At 48.6% G+C, this 14,644-nt stretch overlaps 1 protein-coding gene across 5 annotated transcripts in view; it reads left to right on the top strand.

The window, feature by feature from the left end:
* Positions 1 to 14,644, top strand: part of WWP2 (WW domain containing E3 ubiquitin protein ligase 2) — a 159,203-nt gene that overhangs the window by 126,074 nt on the left and 18,485 nt on the right. For 4 of the 5 annotated variants that reach the window (XM_021093861.1, XM_021093864.1, XM_021093862.1 and 1 more), the window contains exons 9-10: positions 2,453 to 2,542; positions 10,104 to 10,278. In XM_021093861.1, coding sequence (XP_020949520.1) covers positions 2,453 to 2,542; positions 10,104 to 10,278 — 265 coding nt within the window. Of the gene's footprint in view, positions 1 to 2,452; positions 2,547 to 10,103; positions 10,279 to 14,644 lie in introns of those variants that run through there. The other variant, XM_021093865.1, reaches the window with a different exon arrangement.

Genomic DNA, 14,644 nt, shown 5'->3' with positions numbered 1-14,644 from the left:
GAGCCTCCCCGTGGGGCCGAACGTGCAGCCTCTTCCCCTTCAGTCATCTCTGAGCAGAGGGTTGTGATTAAAATGGAGCCCAGGGAGTTCCCGTCATGGCACAGTGGTTAATGAATCCAACTAGGACCATGAGGTTGCGGGTTTGATCCCTGGCCTTGCTCAGTGGGTTAAGGATCCGGCGTTGCCGTGAGCTGTGGTGTAGGTCACAGAAGTGGCTCGGATCCTGCGTTGCTGTGGCTCTGGCGTAGGCTGGCGGCTATAGCTCCTATTAGACCCCTAGCCTGGGAACCTCCATATGCCGAGGGTGCGGCCCTAGAAAAGGCAAAAAGCCAAAATAAAATAAAATAAAATGGAGCCCAGAAATGAACAAGGCGGACTCATTATAGTTCCTTCCCCATCGTCTGGATCTGCAGGGCCCTGACCCAGACTCCTGCTCCAGGGAAAGCTGTTCACGTTGAGTGGGCATTGGAAAGGTGCCTGGCATCTTGTCTGCTGGGTAGTGGGTTCCTTGTAGGTTCCTGGTGACCTTCCTTTTCCTCCTTTCTTCCTTTCCATGTGATGTGGTACCACAAATGGGCCAGAGTCAGAGCTGAGTTAGAGTTACTAGCTTCTCTGAGCCTCAGTTCTGTTCCCTCAGTGGTGATGGCGTTGCCCACCTTAAGGGATGGAGGCAGGGACTGACTGAAGTAGAACATGAGCCTGTAGCCATGGTGGGTGATGGGTCCCCCCTTCCCATTTTTGGCTCAAAAACCTCGTGTCTGTCTGTATCCGAACTAGCCTTGGAGGGGCTCATCCGTGCAGTCTGTTAATCATACCTGAGCAGTGGGATGGCATAAAGCCAGTATCTATCAGAATAGACACAGCAGGCTTAGTAATAGAAGTTAGGACATTTATTTCGTTTTATAGTGTCCTCTCCTGTAAAATATGTCTTCCTTAAAATCACCACGCTTTGCCAAATGATGCAATGCAACCTACAGGGCTTATGGGAAAAAAATGGGTTGGGACATAACACTCAAAAATTTGTCAGTGATGCACAGTGCACACTAATACCCATGGTAGTGTAGTTTTACACATGTTAAATGGTTGCAAGCATAACCCTACAATAAATACCGTATGTTTCCATGAGGAGACCTGAAGTTTGCTTGTGGCAGCAGGTGTTGGAAGGGCTGGTGCTTGTGAGCATTCTTGTGGAGTGGTACAGGGAGGGTTTTCTGAAATCAGGCAGGCGTTGTAGCCCCAGATGTGGATGGGTGGGTGTGGTGTCCATCACGCAGTAAAGCGAGGTAGCTGGCGGAGGTGTGCGGGTTTTGTGTGTTGCTACACGACTGCTTTCAGCTGGGGGAAGTCTTCTGTGTTCATCTCTTGTTTTTCAAAGGCAGATTCATGCAAAGCAAACACAAAACTCAAATTCTGTACACACTGTTCCCTTATGTATCAACTGCATTGGAATAGATCTGTGTTTTCCAAATAAGCATTTCACCGGCACTGACTGTACTAACTTCCTGGAAAAGGTCACCTTCCCCTAGACAGTAGCCCAAAGTGGAAGTAAATAAAATCAGTGTGAAACATAAAGGCTAAGGGAACCATCAACATCCTTTGTAAAAGGATGATCGTTTGAGAAACATAAATTCTTCACATCCTTTATATGCAGGATGCTGTGTTCCAGGTAAGTGGATTTACTGTCAGGCTGCATTGAATACGGGAAGAATAGGAGTTGGGGATGGGTGGTCCTTGGCCGTATTTTGTAGTGAGTGTGTGTGTGGATTCACAGCTTGGATCATCTGCTGCCTTGTCATTCTGCCATTGGATGGCACCCTGATCTTCTGTTGACCTATACACAGTCTTAAGGGTAGAGCAGCCAATAAACAGTTGGCTGTGTGTCTTGATTCATCCTGATCTCTTTTCAAGACCCTTTATACGTGAATCTCGTATTTTCACAAGAAATGTATGGGGTCATGAATCTGTGGTCATAGAATTTGTGACCTGAAGAGGTAGTAGGCAACGAAGGCTGGGGCTCCATAGATGCACTGCAGGAGAGGTCCATGAATCCCAAAAACTACACACACATTTTTGTTGGTAAGAGCATTTTGGAAGGAAGGACTCTTCAGCTTTCATCACATTCCTAGAGGGGTCTTTGATCCCCAAATGGCCAAGAAACATAGCTTTAGAAAAGTCTATGGGATGTAGGTTCATATGGGTTGTTCAGGGGAATTTATTGCCATCTATGGGCTATCTAGTGCCTTGAGTTCATAAAGGGGACCTATTCTAGTTTTCTCCGGAAGCAGTCCCGGTGCCATTAGCGGTGCCACCATTAGTGACAGCCTGGAGCTGGTCTGACCAAAGGGCTGGTCTTGCACGTCACATTAGCCACATCACTAGTGAAGGACCCTGTTGAGCAAGGACTTTTGCCTTTCCCCGTGTGTCTCATGCCTCCCTTGACTGTATTTTGCAGATGGGAGCAGCGAGAGCTCCCCAACGGGCGTGTCTATTATGTGGACCACAATACCAAGACCACCACCTGGGAGCGGCCTCTTCCTCCAGGGTAAGGCTTGGGCCAAAAAGCCCCAAACTCGGGAACTGGCACCAGAACCCCCCATCGGCTTCTCCCCCACTCACTGCCATGACCATCTCTTTATTTCCTCTCCCTCCTCTTTTCTCTCTCTCTTCCCTTCCTCCATCCACCAGGCCATTCTACAGTCTCTCCTCTCTTGGTACTTTTCCTTCTCCCCATATGTGTCGTTGGCTGTGGGCATTAGTGAGCGGTGTTCAGAGCCCCCATGGCTGTTGGGCTTGGGAGGAAGGCGGGCTGGGGATGCCTCTGGGGGCAATTGTGTTTTGGTGGCTTCAGTCACTTGACCTACAAAGAACCCTATGGGGCCCAATTTTTGCGCTCCTTCTGCAGAGGTAGCACAGTACAGGGACGTTTATCGTCCTGGGCCACTTGATTGCTTTTCCTAGTCACTTACCTTCATTGTGCTCTCATTTCTTAGGACGTACTAGGATACTGAGAGCACATAAAATGTCTGGGGGGAAAAAGAGCACGAGGGAGCCCAGCTAGAGAGGGTGTTGTTGATGCATTTCACAGTGCCCCGTGTCCATCCAGCCCCTGAGGACAGCGTGCATCTCATTCAGCTGGGCGTTGCGAGAACTCACTAAGTTCTCCAAAACCAGAGGATGAGTGAGGCATCCAAGTGAGGGAAGACCGTCCAAGTTCAAGGAGAAGGGGTTTGGTTCCCTGTCTGCCAGGGACAGAAAGTTCTTTCCACATGCGTCTCCGGGTCCTGAGAGCTTTCAAAAGGGAGTGTATTCTGCTCTAGGAAAAGAATCCCCTTGAAGGAAAGTCGCCATGAAGGGCTCCTGCATAAAACATGAATACAGGGCGGGGGGGGGGGGGATGTTGGAGGAGGGGCCTCGCGGGGGACCCTTCTGTTATCTTTTGTTCTGTTGTCAGGCGTTTGCCAGGCAGATACCCCCTCACCTTCCTGTCCCCGGAGTTTCCGTGGACGAGCTGCTTTTAGTTTTGGTTTTCCACGGGAATGCTTGTGTTTTTCCTTTTCTTCCTTACCCTTCTGGAAATCAAACTCATGATCCATCATCATTAGTTGTCAGTCTGTTTTCTCCTTTGACTTCAAGGCCAGAGAACTTACCAAAGTTAAACACTGACCTCCTAGAAAAAAGTTAAACATTTCATCATGGCGGTGGCAGAGATTTTCTTACTGAAATTTTCCAAGAGGGCACAAAGTAGAGAGAATTCCCACACAATCAACACATAACTGCAATAATTATCACCTCTTGGCCATTCTCGTTTCATCTGTACCAGAGGCTGGCCACCTGTGGGCCGGTGAACAAAATCCAGCCCACTGCCTGTTTTTGTAAATAAAGTTTTATTGAAACACCGCTGCTCTCATTTGTTTTTGTCTGTGGCTGCTTTTATGGTCATTGGCACAGCTGAATAATTTTGACAGAGCCTGCAAAGACTGAAATATGTACTTTGTGGCCCTTTGTAGAAAAAGTTTGCCAACTCCTGCTCGTAATCCTCCCTTACCCGTGTCCTATATTATTTTGAAGCAAATCCCAGACGTCCTATCTTCTTATCCAAATTTCGGTCTGTAGTTCTAAAAAGTATTCTCTTATTAAAAGTAAAACCACTGTATTGTTAGCAGTATTTACCTGCCACAGTCAAATACCCAGTCAGTCAGATTCCTCCAGTTGTCTTACAAATTAACCACCGAGGTTTCCCAGGACAGTGTTGCCTACGTGTACTTGGTGTGTTTACAGCATGTCTATTTAAAAGCAGCAGTAACTCTGTATGTGTGCTGGTTGCTTGTCTCCTAACCTCTCTGGTCTCTAAGTTATGCAGGCCTTGACCTGGTGAACATTTGGGTGGTGTCTAAATGAAGATATTTAATGGTGTCTTCTGAGAAAGGCTGAGGATCTACTCTTCTTTAAGTATCGAGGTGGAACACTAGATCCACCTTTCTTATTTTCTGGCTAGTTTTTGTGTTTAATTGGGAGATGGCTCAGCTCTGCAAACCCCCCCACCCCACCCCCGGCCCCATAGCCTCTTCGTTCTTCCTGAATTTCAGGCCCAGACCTTTGAGCTCCTGGCACTGAGTTCTGCTCTGTAATCAGGAACCCAGAGAGAACAGTATGCTCAAGCTTTCATCTCTAATTAATGGGAGAGGTTCTGCCATTACCATAGTGAGAGCATTCTCGAAACTATAGGCGGAATCATTATCTCAGCAGACCCAGTCATCCAGGAGTGAGATTGGGCCAGAAGACTCACTTTATCATAGCCACCCCCTGCCGTCCCTTCGCTTGTATAAAGACCGGTCCATTTTTATCCAGGAGCAGAGGGACCGGACCTGGTGGTTAAGGATGAATGCAGTCATTTGCTTTTTAGTCATGCCTGGGTGTCTCTCAGGCCTGGGGTGAGCAGGGAAAGTGGTCACCACAGAGCCTGGTCCTGGGGAGGTCGCATAGAGGCATCAGACTTGGGCTTTAGGAAAGGCTGGAGGTGGACCTCAGTAAGAAGAGGGAGGCGATCCAGGTCCGGGGAACTGTGTAAACCTAAACGGGGCTTTGAGGGAATGATGCTTGGAGCAGTTTTGCTGGAGTGGAGCGTTTGTGTGAAGCAAAGATACCCAGTGTATGTCCAGCACGGTGTTTGGGGCAGATGCCTATTGGAACCAAAGAGCATTGGCGGGGGGGAGCTGCCCAGGCCTCCAGCCACTGCTCTGTTTTTATAGATTGCGATTCTGCATAAAATTTCACCTGAAATCAAGGGTGTGATTATGCTGCTTAGAAGTTTGACCAGTGCATGGAGTTGCCATCGTGGCTCAGCGGAAACAAATCTGACTAGCATCCATGAGGTTGCGGGTTTGATCCCTAGCCTCACTCAGTGGGTTAAGGATCGGGCATTATCCTGAGCTGTGGTGTAGATTGCAGACATGGCTTGGATCTGGTGTGGCTGTGGCTGTGGCATAGGCTGGCCACTATGGCTCTGATTGACTCCTAGCCTGGGAACCTCTATATGGCGGGGGCCGCCCTAAAAAGACAAAAAAAAAAAAAAAAAAAAAAAAGTTAGACCAGTGTAGAGGATTTCTAGTTAAACATGTGGATTAAACATGTGTTTATTTCCATTCCTTCCTGAAAAGCCACTGAAATGGCAATAAGGGTTATTTTTTAAAAGTATAATACAAAGGAATGGAAGAGGAGCAAAAGCATATGGAAGACTGTACTCCAAGTTTAGTTGCTGATAGATAAATGGCAGCGTTGAGAAAGCTGAAACCCAGGCTTACAGTGTGGGGTTTCTACCGGGAAGGCAGCCAGTTGTACCAGGGAGCCCTGGAAAGGCTCAGCGATGAGAGACATATGGGGCGTGTGTGTGTAAGTGTGTGTAATGAGACTAAAAAGCAGAAGTTTAAAATTTGTGCAGAAGAATGTATACATGTATGTGTGCCTGGGACACCTTGCTGTATAGTAGAAAATTGACAGAACACTGTAAACCAGCTCTAATGGAAAAAAATAAAAACCATTAAAAAAATTAAATAAAATTTGTGCAGAAAGCAGCTAGATTCCTTGGTTGTCAACCATAACTCCCACCCCTCTGCCACAGGCATGTCGCATGACTGCTGCTGATATGAGAAGTTCCTAGGAGAGCAGAACCAGCCTGGAGAACACAGCCGTAGCCAAGGTCAGGGATGAACTCAGGAAAAAGGGATTAAATGAGGCCGGTGGCCTCAGGGTAAAGATTGGAAATTTTTTTGTTTTTTTTTAAACTGGGGAATGTGACCATTCTAAGGGAAGAAAACTTCAGATTGTACTCTTTAGGGAATCTTCTGGTAACAGTGATTCCGGAGATCAACTTTTAGATAGTTTATCGCTCAAGTGTGAGGGTTGAACTAAAGGCATCTTCAGACATGCAGGGTTTTAAAAAATTATGAACTTTGGTGCCTCCTTTCTTAGAAACTAGTCAACGATTTATTCCACCAGACAGGAGGAAACAGAGAAGTCCTGAGATGCAGGGCACAGAGGACTCAATTCTGGGGGCGGAGGTGTTCCCTCGAGGACAGCGAGGGACGATGGTCGAGCAGGCCTGGAGGCCGGCTGTCCACACTGGGCAAAGGATGCCCAGAACGTTGGGACCAAGTGTTACGTGACACCTGCCCTGGCAGAATTGGGGGGTGAATTAGCGATAGGTCCAAGCAGCACAAAACACGCCGTTCTTAACCGTAAAAGAAAAAGTTGTACAAGGAAGGAAATGTAGGTATAGTATATACTCCAAGGGCATCATCCACACTCTGAGTATTGACTTGATGATGGTTTTCTAGGAGTTCCTGTCGTGGCTCAATGGTTAATGAATCCGACTAGGAACCAGGAGGTTGCGGATTCGATCCCTGGCCTTGCTCAGTGGGTTAAGGATCTGGCGTTGCCGTGAGCTGTGGTGTCAGCTGGCGGCTACAGCTCCGATTGGACCCCTAGCCTGGGAACCTCCATATGCCGAGGGAGCAGCCCCAAGAAATAGCAAAAAAAAAAAAAAAAAAAAGATGGTTTTCTAAATTGGGAGGGTGGGGGAGGGGAGGGCACTGTGTGGGTTGGGGCGGGGAAGTGCCATAACCAGACCCTCAGCTTTGATGGTGGAAAGTCCATTAAGTAACGTCTCACTTGGCAGAAAGCAAGAAATGATGGAATGCGCATTTATGTAGCAGTGTGGCTACAAATAGTGGAAGAGGTCAAGAGTTGAAAGCAATTGTTGCCACGGTGGGTGGGCGGGCAGGAGACACCGGTTTTCACTGCCTCCCCTGTAGTACTTGTTCGTATCTCAGGCTATAGATACAGGATTCCTCTGATAACAGATAAAGAAAAATCACTAGTGGGGAGAATTTGTGAGAAAGGTGGGAAGATTCCAGGTTATCGTGAGCCTTGAGTGCTGGTTTCAAGGTTTTGGCTCGAGGGCAAGTGGGGCGTCAGTTGATGTTTCCAAGCAGGAGCATGGAGCAAAGGGTCCATCTGCTGGGGCTATCCTGATGGCAGTTGTCCGCTGGAATGGATGGGGAGATGAGTTCAGGGACTGTTGGACGTAGACATGGAAGGTCAAGGGCAGAGAGACAAAAGAAAAAGAAGCCCCTGGCCTGGGTGGCTTACTGAGGTCCGAAGGAGAGGACGAAGCCAGGAGTGATGATGTGGTTTCCTTCCTGGGAAGGGACAGAGGAGGAGAAGCCTGGAAAGGCTCAGGTTCGGGGCAGGAGGGATGGCATTTTGTCAAATCCAATGTGGCAGCAGGTCACGAAGGCAAGGCGGTCCAGCAGGTGGAATCCAGACGCCATCTGGGAACGGGCCACAGGGGCTGGGAACTGTTTGAAGAGAAGACATTTGTAGAGATGCTTGGAGTTTGAAAGGATCACTGAAGAGGTGGCGAAAAAGTCGGCCAGGAGGCTAACCCTGATTGTTGCAGAAAGTCCCCGACCATGGGGTGATAGTCAAGGGAGTAAGATCAGAATTCAGAGCAGAGGATGAGAGAAGGTAGTTGGGGCACCAAGACTCTTCAACCCTTTGGAATCATGCAGTATAATCCCTTTGGGATTCCCTCTGCATTGGATTAATACTGTTTGCTTCGGGGTTTCTCTTATCCTGTTCAAACTCCTTCCCTCGGCCCCACATCCCCTTTCAAGCTTATAATGGAAAATACAGGCATACACCAAATTTGGTGTACAATGAAGCCCTTGCAAGCATTGCCTGGTTCTAACAGTTAGCAACATTTTGTTTTATCTGACCTCCCACTTTTCAGAGGAGGGGACCAGTGAATTTTAAAGTAAATCCCAGTCATCATACTCTTTGATCCATAAATACATCACACACATCTCTAACAGATGAGGATTAAAAAAAAAAACCCGAATACCCAACACAATTAGCAGTATTTCTTTACTTCATGTCATTCTGTCTGTTGCATTTTCCCCAATTGTCTTAAAAATGTTTTCACATTTGACTTGTTTGAATCAGGTTCAAACTCAAAAATCAACATATGTATCTCCTAAGTCTCTCTCTCTCTTTTTTTTTTGGTCGTCTTTTGTCTTTTACGGCCACACCCGGGGCACATGGAGGTTCCCAGTTCGAGGGGTCTAATCAGAGCTACAGCTGCAGGCCTACGCCAGAGCCACAGCAACACAGGATCCGAGCCACGTCTGCGACCTACGCCACAGCTCACGGCAACGCCGGATCCTTAACCCACTGAGCAAGGCCAGGGATCAAACCCGAAACCTCATGGTTCCCAGTCGGATTCATTAACCACTGCGCCACAACGGGAACTCCCTAAGTCTCTCTTAATCTGTATGTTTCTTCCACCCTTTCTTGTCTGTCCCCACCCTACCCTGCCGGCTCTTTATCTGTTGAAGATTGGGCATTTGTCTTGTAGAATTTCTCATTTTCTGAATGTGGGTGATGGTGACTCCTGGTGCTGTGTTACATGCTCCTTTATTCCTTATCTTTCCTGGTGAACTGGTTGTTGCATATGGAGGCTTAATTAGATTCAAATTCACTTTTTCAAATTGAAATATAATTTACATACAGTGAGATATATAGATCTCAGGTATACAGTTCACTGAGTTGGGACAAATGCATACACTACGGAACCCACACTCTATCAAAATGTAAAACTTTTCCATTGCCTGGCGTAAATCCTTTTCTTACTTTCTTTTGATCACGTCTTCCCTGTGTATGTGGAAATCAAATTACACCTACCAAGCTCAGCTGAGGATTTCTCCTGTCTGTTGTAGCCACGTCTTGGCCATGGATGTTTTAGGGCCAACTTTGGAAAGGTTGCTTCCTTATCGAAAATAATATAGAGAGGTCTGCTGTCATTTTCAGCAAGTCTTCTTCTCATAACCATGCACCATATTTTCACTGGCATCTTATATCGGGATAATTTCAATTGCAGGGGGAGAAATTGGGATCCAAATTAGCCTGGATAATGAAGAGAATTCACTGGCGTATGTAACTGCTAATTCTAGATGTAGATGCTGGTTTCAAGTGAAACACAATGTCATGGCTCAACAATATCCCAGTGGACTGGCTTTCCCCCCGTTTTTCTGCTCTGCTGACCAGTGGGTCAACTTCATGTTGTGTTTGGGTCCGAGATGGCAACAGGTCCCAGGCCCTCGTGCTTTCTCAGTCGTACTGGGCGGGGAAGAGAGGCTGCAGTTTTCCTGTGATTCCTAACAAACGTCATAGATTCACCCTGACTGGCTCAGCTTGCATCTCATGCCCGCTTCTGGTCCGGTCAACCTTTCACCTCCAGGGTTGGGAGGACAGTCGGCTGCCCCAGAGCCACTTGGCGCTCTGAAATGGAAATGGAGAGCTGTTGGTACAGATGGACTGGTTGTTTCAGGGGCAACCATGGATGTCTGCTAGAATCATCTAAGCCCAGAAGCCTCTGTGATGGGGGCCCATCTGGCTGGGCCTTCCTGGAGGCGCCAAGCACCTGTGCCAGCCCCCACACCAAACCCTTCCTCTCCGTCCTCCTTGCCAGCTGGCCTGAGATTCCCTAGGATTTGAGGGTAGCGGTGAGGTGGTCACTGTATTCACCCTGAGTTTAACATTTGCAGCTGGGAGAAACGCACAGACCCCCGAGGCAGGTTCTACTATGTGGATCACAACACTCGGACCACCACCTGGCAGCGCCCTACAGCCGAGTACGTGCGGAACTACGAGCAGTGGCAGTCCCAGCGGAGCCAGCTCCAGGGCGCAATGCAGCACTTCAGCCAAAGATTCCTCTACCAGGTGAGAGGCCGGGGGCCCGCCGCGAGGGAGGGGAGCCTGCTGGCACCATAGGATGGTCAGCCTTGCACATTCTCTGTAACCCTTTTGGGTGAGCAGGGGAAAACGGTAGCTGGAAATGTCAGTTCTCTGACCCTGGAGATTTTACTCATCGCAGTGAAATTCCTCAAATTCCAGTGTTTCTAACTTAGTAACTCAATGCCAGCATCTGTGTTTATGGACTCAGTGTGTATGTCTGAAACCGAATCCCCCATCTTTCTCCCGGGATTGGCTTTTTCCTGGTCCCTCCATTAAATGCAAGTCCATTACACGGTCCCTCCATGTAAACCCAAGTCCATTTACAGTGTCTGGAGCCCTGAAGGTCGCTGTGACCTCTCCCATACCTTGTCCTGTCAAATAAGGTAGTCACCCAAATCCTTCCCTTCCCGCTGCTGCTACTGTTTTTCTTCTGATCTTTATCATCTGACAGGTTCTCAAGGATGGAGGGACCATGAGTTTATCTGGATCTGGGGTGGGCAACTATGGCCTTTGGGCCAAAATGGCCCCCTGTCTGGTTTTGCAGATAAAGGTTTTTTTGTTTGTTTTTAGGGCCACACCTGTGGCCTATGGAGGTTCCCAAGCTAGGGGTCTAGTCGGAGCTACAGCTGCCGGCCTACACCACAGCCACAGCAACACCAGATCCGAGCCATGTCTGCGACCTACACCACAGCTCACGGCAACGCTAGATCCTTAACCCACTGAGCAAGGCCAGGGATCGAACCTGCGTCCTCATGAGTACTAGTCAGGTTAATTTGTGCTGTGCCACAGCAGGAACTCCTGAAGTCTTCTTGGAACACAGTCACACCTGGTAGTGTGGGTATAGGCTGAGGCTGCTTTCATGCCACAGTGGCAGAGTTGAGTAGCCACAACGGAGACCAGGTGGCCCTTGAAGCCTAAAATATTTTTTGTGGCCCTTTACCAAAAAAATGGATTGACCCACTAGTCTAGATGACTCTCCCTCTATCCAATTCCTGGTTTTCCTCTGTCCCTCCCGACTGAATGGTTAGGGCAGCCTTGGACTTGTTTTCTTTGCTGGCCTCATTTTCTCTCTCTCAGTCTTCAGCAATCATCATCATTCTGTCACTTTTTAAAAAATCACTGTGGAGGATTTAAGGGAAGGGGGTCTTGCTCTGTATTTATCTCTTTATCACTGACTCAAAACCTTCTACAGTTGGTACCTACAGAGTAACATTTAGACTTTCTAGTCCAGAATTCAGAGTGTTGTGGTCCCAGACTAACTGTCTAAGGGTCTCCCACACCGTGTCCCTTTAGGAACCTTCTTCCCTGGGTCTCCATCTCATTAGAGCCTCTCCTAGCAACCCGGTGCTTGGTGGGGAGCCCAGGTACCCAGTCTCTTGGCAGGGAGAGGTGAGGTTCCTAAGGTGGAACTCTGATTGCGTTTTCTCAGAGCACTTTGAACACCCTGGGATCTGCAGTAGAACCTGCACGGGGTGTGGTAGATTGGAGGTTGGAACCTTTTTGAGCTGGACTATGGCATCACTGCATTTAACCCACGTTGTTTCCATTGAAAATGAACTTTAACCCCACAAAACTATTTGTGATTGCTCCAAAAGCCTACAGTTCCATTGGGTTGCACAGCACTCCTCATCAGCTTTGCCCTCGTTTCCAGCTCTTTTACTGCTCACCCAAAGCAGGAGCTGCACCATCAACCAGAGGCATGGTAGCATTGCCCTGGGCTGGCTTGTTCCTTCTTTGGAATGTGGGGGTTGACTGCTCATCATGTAGTGTTTCCTTGGTCCCAGTGAGAAAGTTCAGTGTTTGTCACATTAAGTTGCCTCCAGGGTCAACTGGAATGCTCCGGGGGTCTGTCTGGTGCAGCCCCACATATGTTCTTCTGCCAGGCCTCCCACTCCACAGCCCCTTTCACGAGTGCGTGGCCTCTGGTTCTGGCATCTTCCCACATTGAGTGGGATCTGGCCCTTCTCTCCATTTCAGAAACTCTTCCTCTCGAGCTGGGCCCCAAAGACTTTCCCTGCCGTTTCTTGAGTGGTCGTGGCTGGAAAACTGGGATGGTCTGGGCCTCTCTGACCTTTGACTTAGAGACAAGGACACATTCTGGGAGTCTCACATGGTTTGGTGTCCCTGCTTCCCCAACTTGTCAAATTAAAAAGGAAAAAATCTCTTGAAGGAATCTTTTTTTCCTACCTCCAAGGCACCATGTGAGTTCTGTCAATTGACCGAGAAGTTGGGTGAGTGGAAGGGAAAATTCTGGATCCTCATCCCCTCTGTCTTTCGGGGGCTTCATTCCTCTTGCCTCTCTCATTTTAGTGACATCATTTCGGGCCTATGGAGATGGAGCTCTGATCTGGAGTACCCCCTAAAAGTACAAATTCAGGGCTTAAAAAAAAAAGAAACCTCTGAGTCCTCTCTCATGGTTTGCTCAGCCTGGCTGGGGATCCAGGGGGATTCTGGATGGAGGTAGTGGTTCCATTTTCTCCCTGAAACAAGATTCCTATTGAAAAACGAGGGGTTAGCTTTCAATGTCTCTCTGTTGGTTTCTCTCCCCTCTGCACTGGGTTTGCCCCTCTTGTTTGCGATGGTGCCATGTCCTGGTTACAAGTAAGAAGAGTCGCTTTCATAGAGTTATTTTGGGGTTTGGCCTTGGCCCAGGGTTGGCCTCCGAAGACTTAAGAGCTGATACTACACCAGAGGCGTCCCCTCCTCCTCCGGCTGCTGGGCTAAAACCAGATCTTGTTCTTCGCTGCTGCCCGGCAGAGAACACGAAACCCAGCCCCACGCGGGAAATCGAGGGCAGCCCAGATGTCAGGCTCCCGCAGTTCCTTCCTGCCGCCTGCCTCAACACGCGCCTCTCTCCGTCTCTCCGTTACTGCTCTCTTATTTCTGACACGGTTCCCTCCCTGACGCCCCAGTGCGTCTTTGCTGCTCGTGATCATCACTTGTGTCTGGCCCCTGCAGTTTCGCCTTGCCTTTCGCCTTTGGTCCACCAAGCATGGCCAGCCGGGGCCTGTACGTCTTGTGTCGCGACGGGCCCCCGCTCACAGCCTGCTCCCACGTCTATGACAGCTCCCCTCTCCCGTCCCGCCTTGGTCCTCCCCTCATAACCAGAGGACTAGTCCGGGTTGGCGGCACTGAAACACATCATTCTGTGGCTCCCAGCTTGTGGACGCCCAAGTGCTTTATCTGGGAACAGCTTGTTTCTTCCTCTGCAAAGAGCCCATTGGATCAAATTCTCAAGCAACTGTGTTTTGTTTCTGTGTCCACTGGGTGCCTCACTTTTTTTTTTTTTTTTTTTTTTTTTGGTCTTTTTGCCTTTTCTAGGGCCCTCCCGCGGCATATGGAGGTTCCCAGGCTAGGGGTCGAATCGGAGCTACAGCTGCTGGTCTACACCACAGCCACAGCAATGCAGGACCTGAGCCACACCTGCGACCTACACCACAGCTCACGGCAATGCCGGATCCTTAACCCACTGAGTGAGGCCAGGGGTCGAACCCGCAGCCTCATGGTTCCTAGTCGGATTTGTTAACCACTGAGCCACGATGGGAACTCTTTTTTTTTTTTTTTTTTTTAAAGGAGCCTGCCTTCCACCCTGTAACCTCTCTCCCCTTCCCAGAGTTTTTCTTGCCCTCAGCTGTGTTGGCTAGACATTCTTTATTTCTGAGTTTCTGTCTTAAAATATTACTGCCTTGTCCCTAAGGGAACTGAACTCATGTGAGCCTCTGGCTCGCAGCCGGCACCCCTGTCCTCCCAACCCAGGCTGGTTACCAGGAAAACTATCCAATAGCCTTCCTTTCCCTTCCTGGCAAAAAGGAAACTGCCTTGTCTCTTAAAGTCACCTGCACATCCCAGAATCTCTCTTCTGACTGGTATCTCCCCACACCCCTCTCTCTGTGCCTCTCCAGCGAGCTCCAGGTCACACATGGGACCCCTTATTTCAGGGGAAGACTTGATAGGAGAGGAGGGGAGTTGGTTAGCTCACTGGAGATGTGAGGTTTGGGGGTTTTGGTTCTCGGGTCTCGATGTGCAGCTTTTATTTTTTGCATCTCCTTGGGTTCTGTCCACTTTTTTACATTTTTCAACTTGTATACATTAGGGAAGAAATATGCAAAAATAATCAAGCGCTTTGCTTTACCTGTAGGAGGTCAGATAATTACGAGCATCAGCTTCCACCAGCTCTGGTTCATGTGTTCATGTTTCTCAGTCTCTGGTCTCTCTTCCTTACTCTTGGCCTCCTCTTCTCTCCTCCTCTTTTAGGTTTGGAGAAGGAGGTGTTTTCACAGGGTGAGAATGAGAGGATACCAAAGATTTTTTTTTTTTTTTTTTTTTTTTTTTTTTTTGTCTTTTTGCCATT

The sequence above is a fragment of the Sus scrofa genome, chromosome 6, assembly GCF_000003025.6.
Source record: "Sus scrofa isolate TJ Tabasco breed Duroc chromosome 6, Sscrofa11.1, whole genome shotgun sequence".
Classification (NCBI taxonomy): domain Eukaryota; kingdom Metazoa; phylum Chordata; class Mammalia; order Artiodactyla; family Suidae; genus Sus; species Sus scrofa.
The sequence above is the reverse complement of the archived record's forward strand: the minus strand, read 5'-3'. Positions and strand labels throughout refer to the sequence as shown.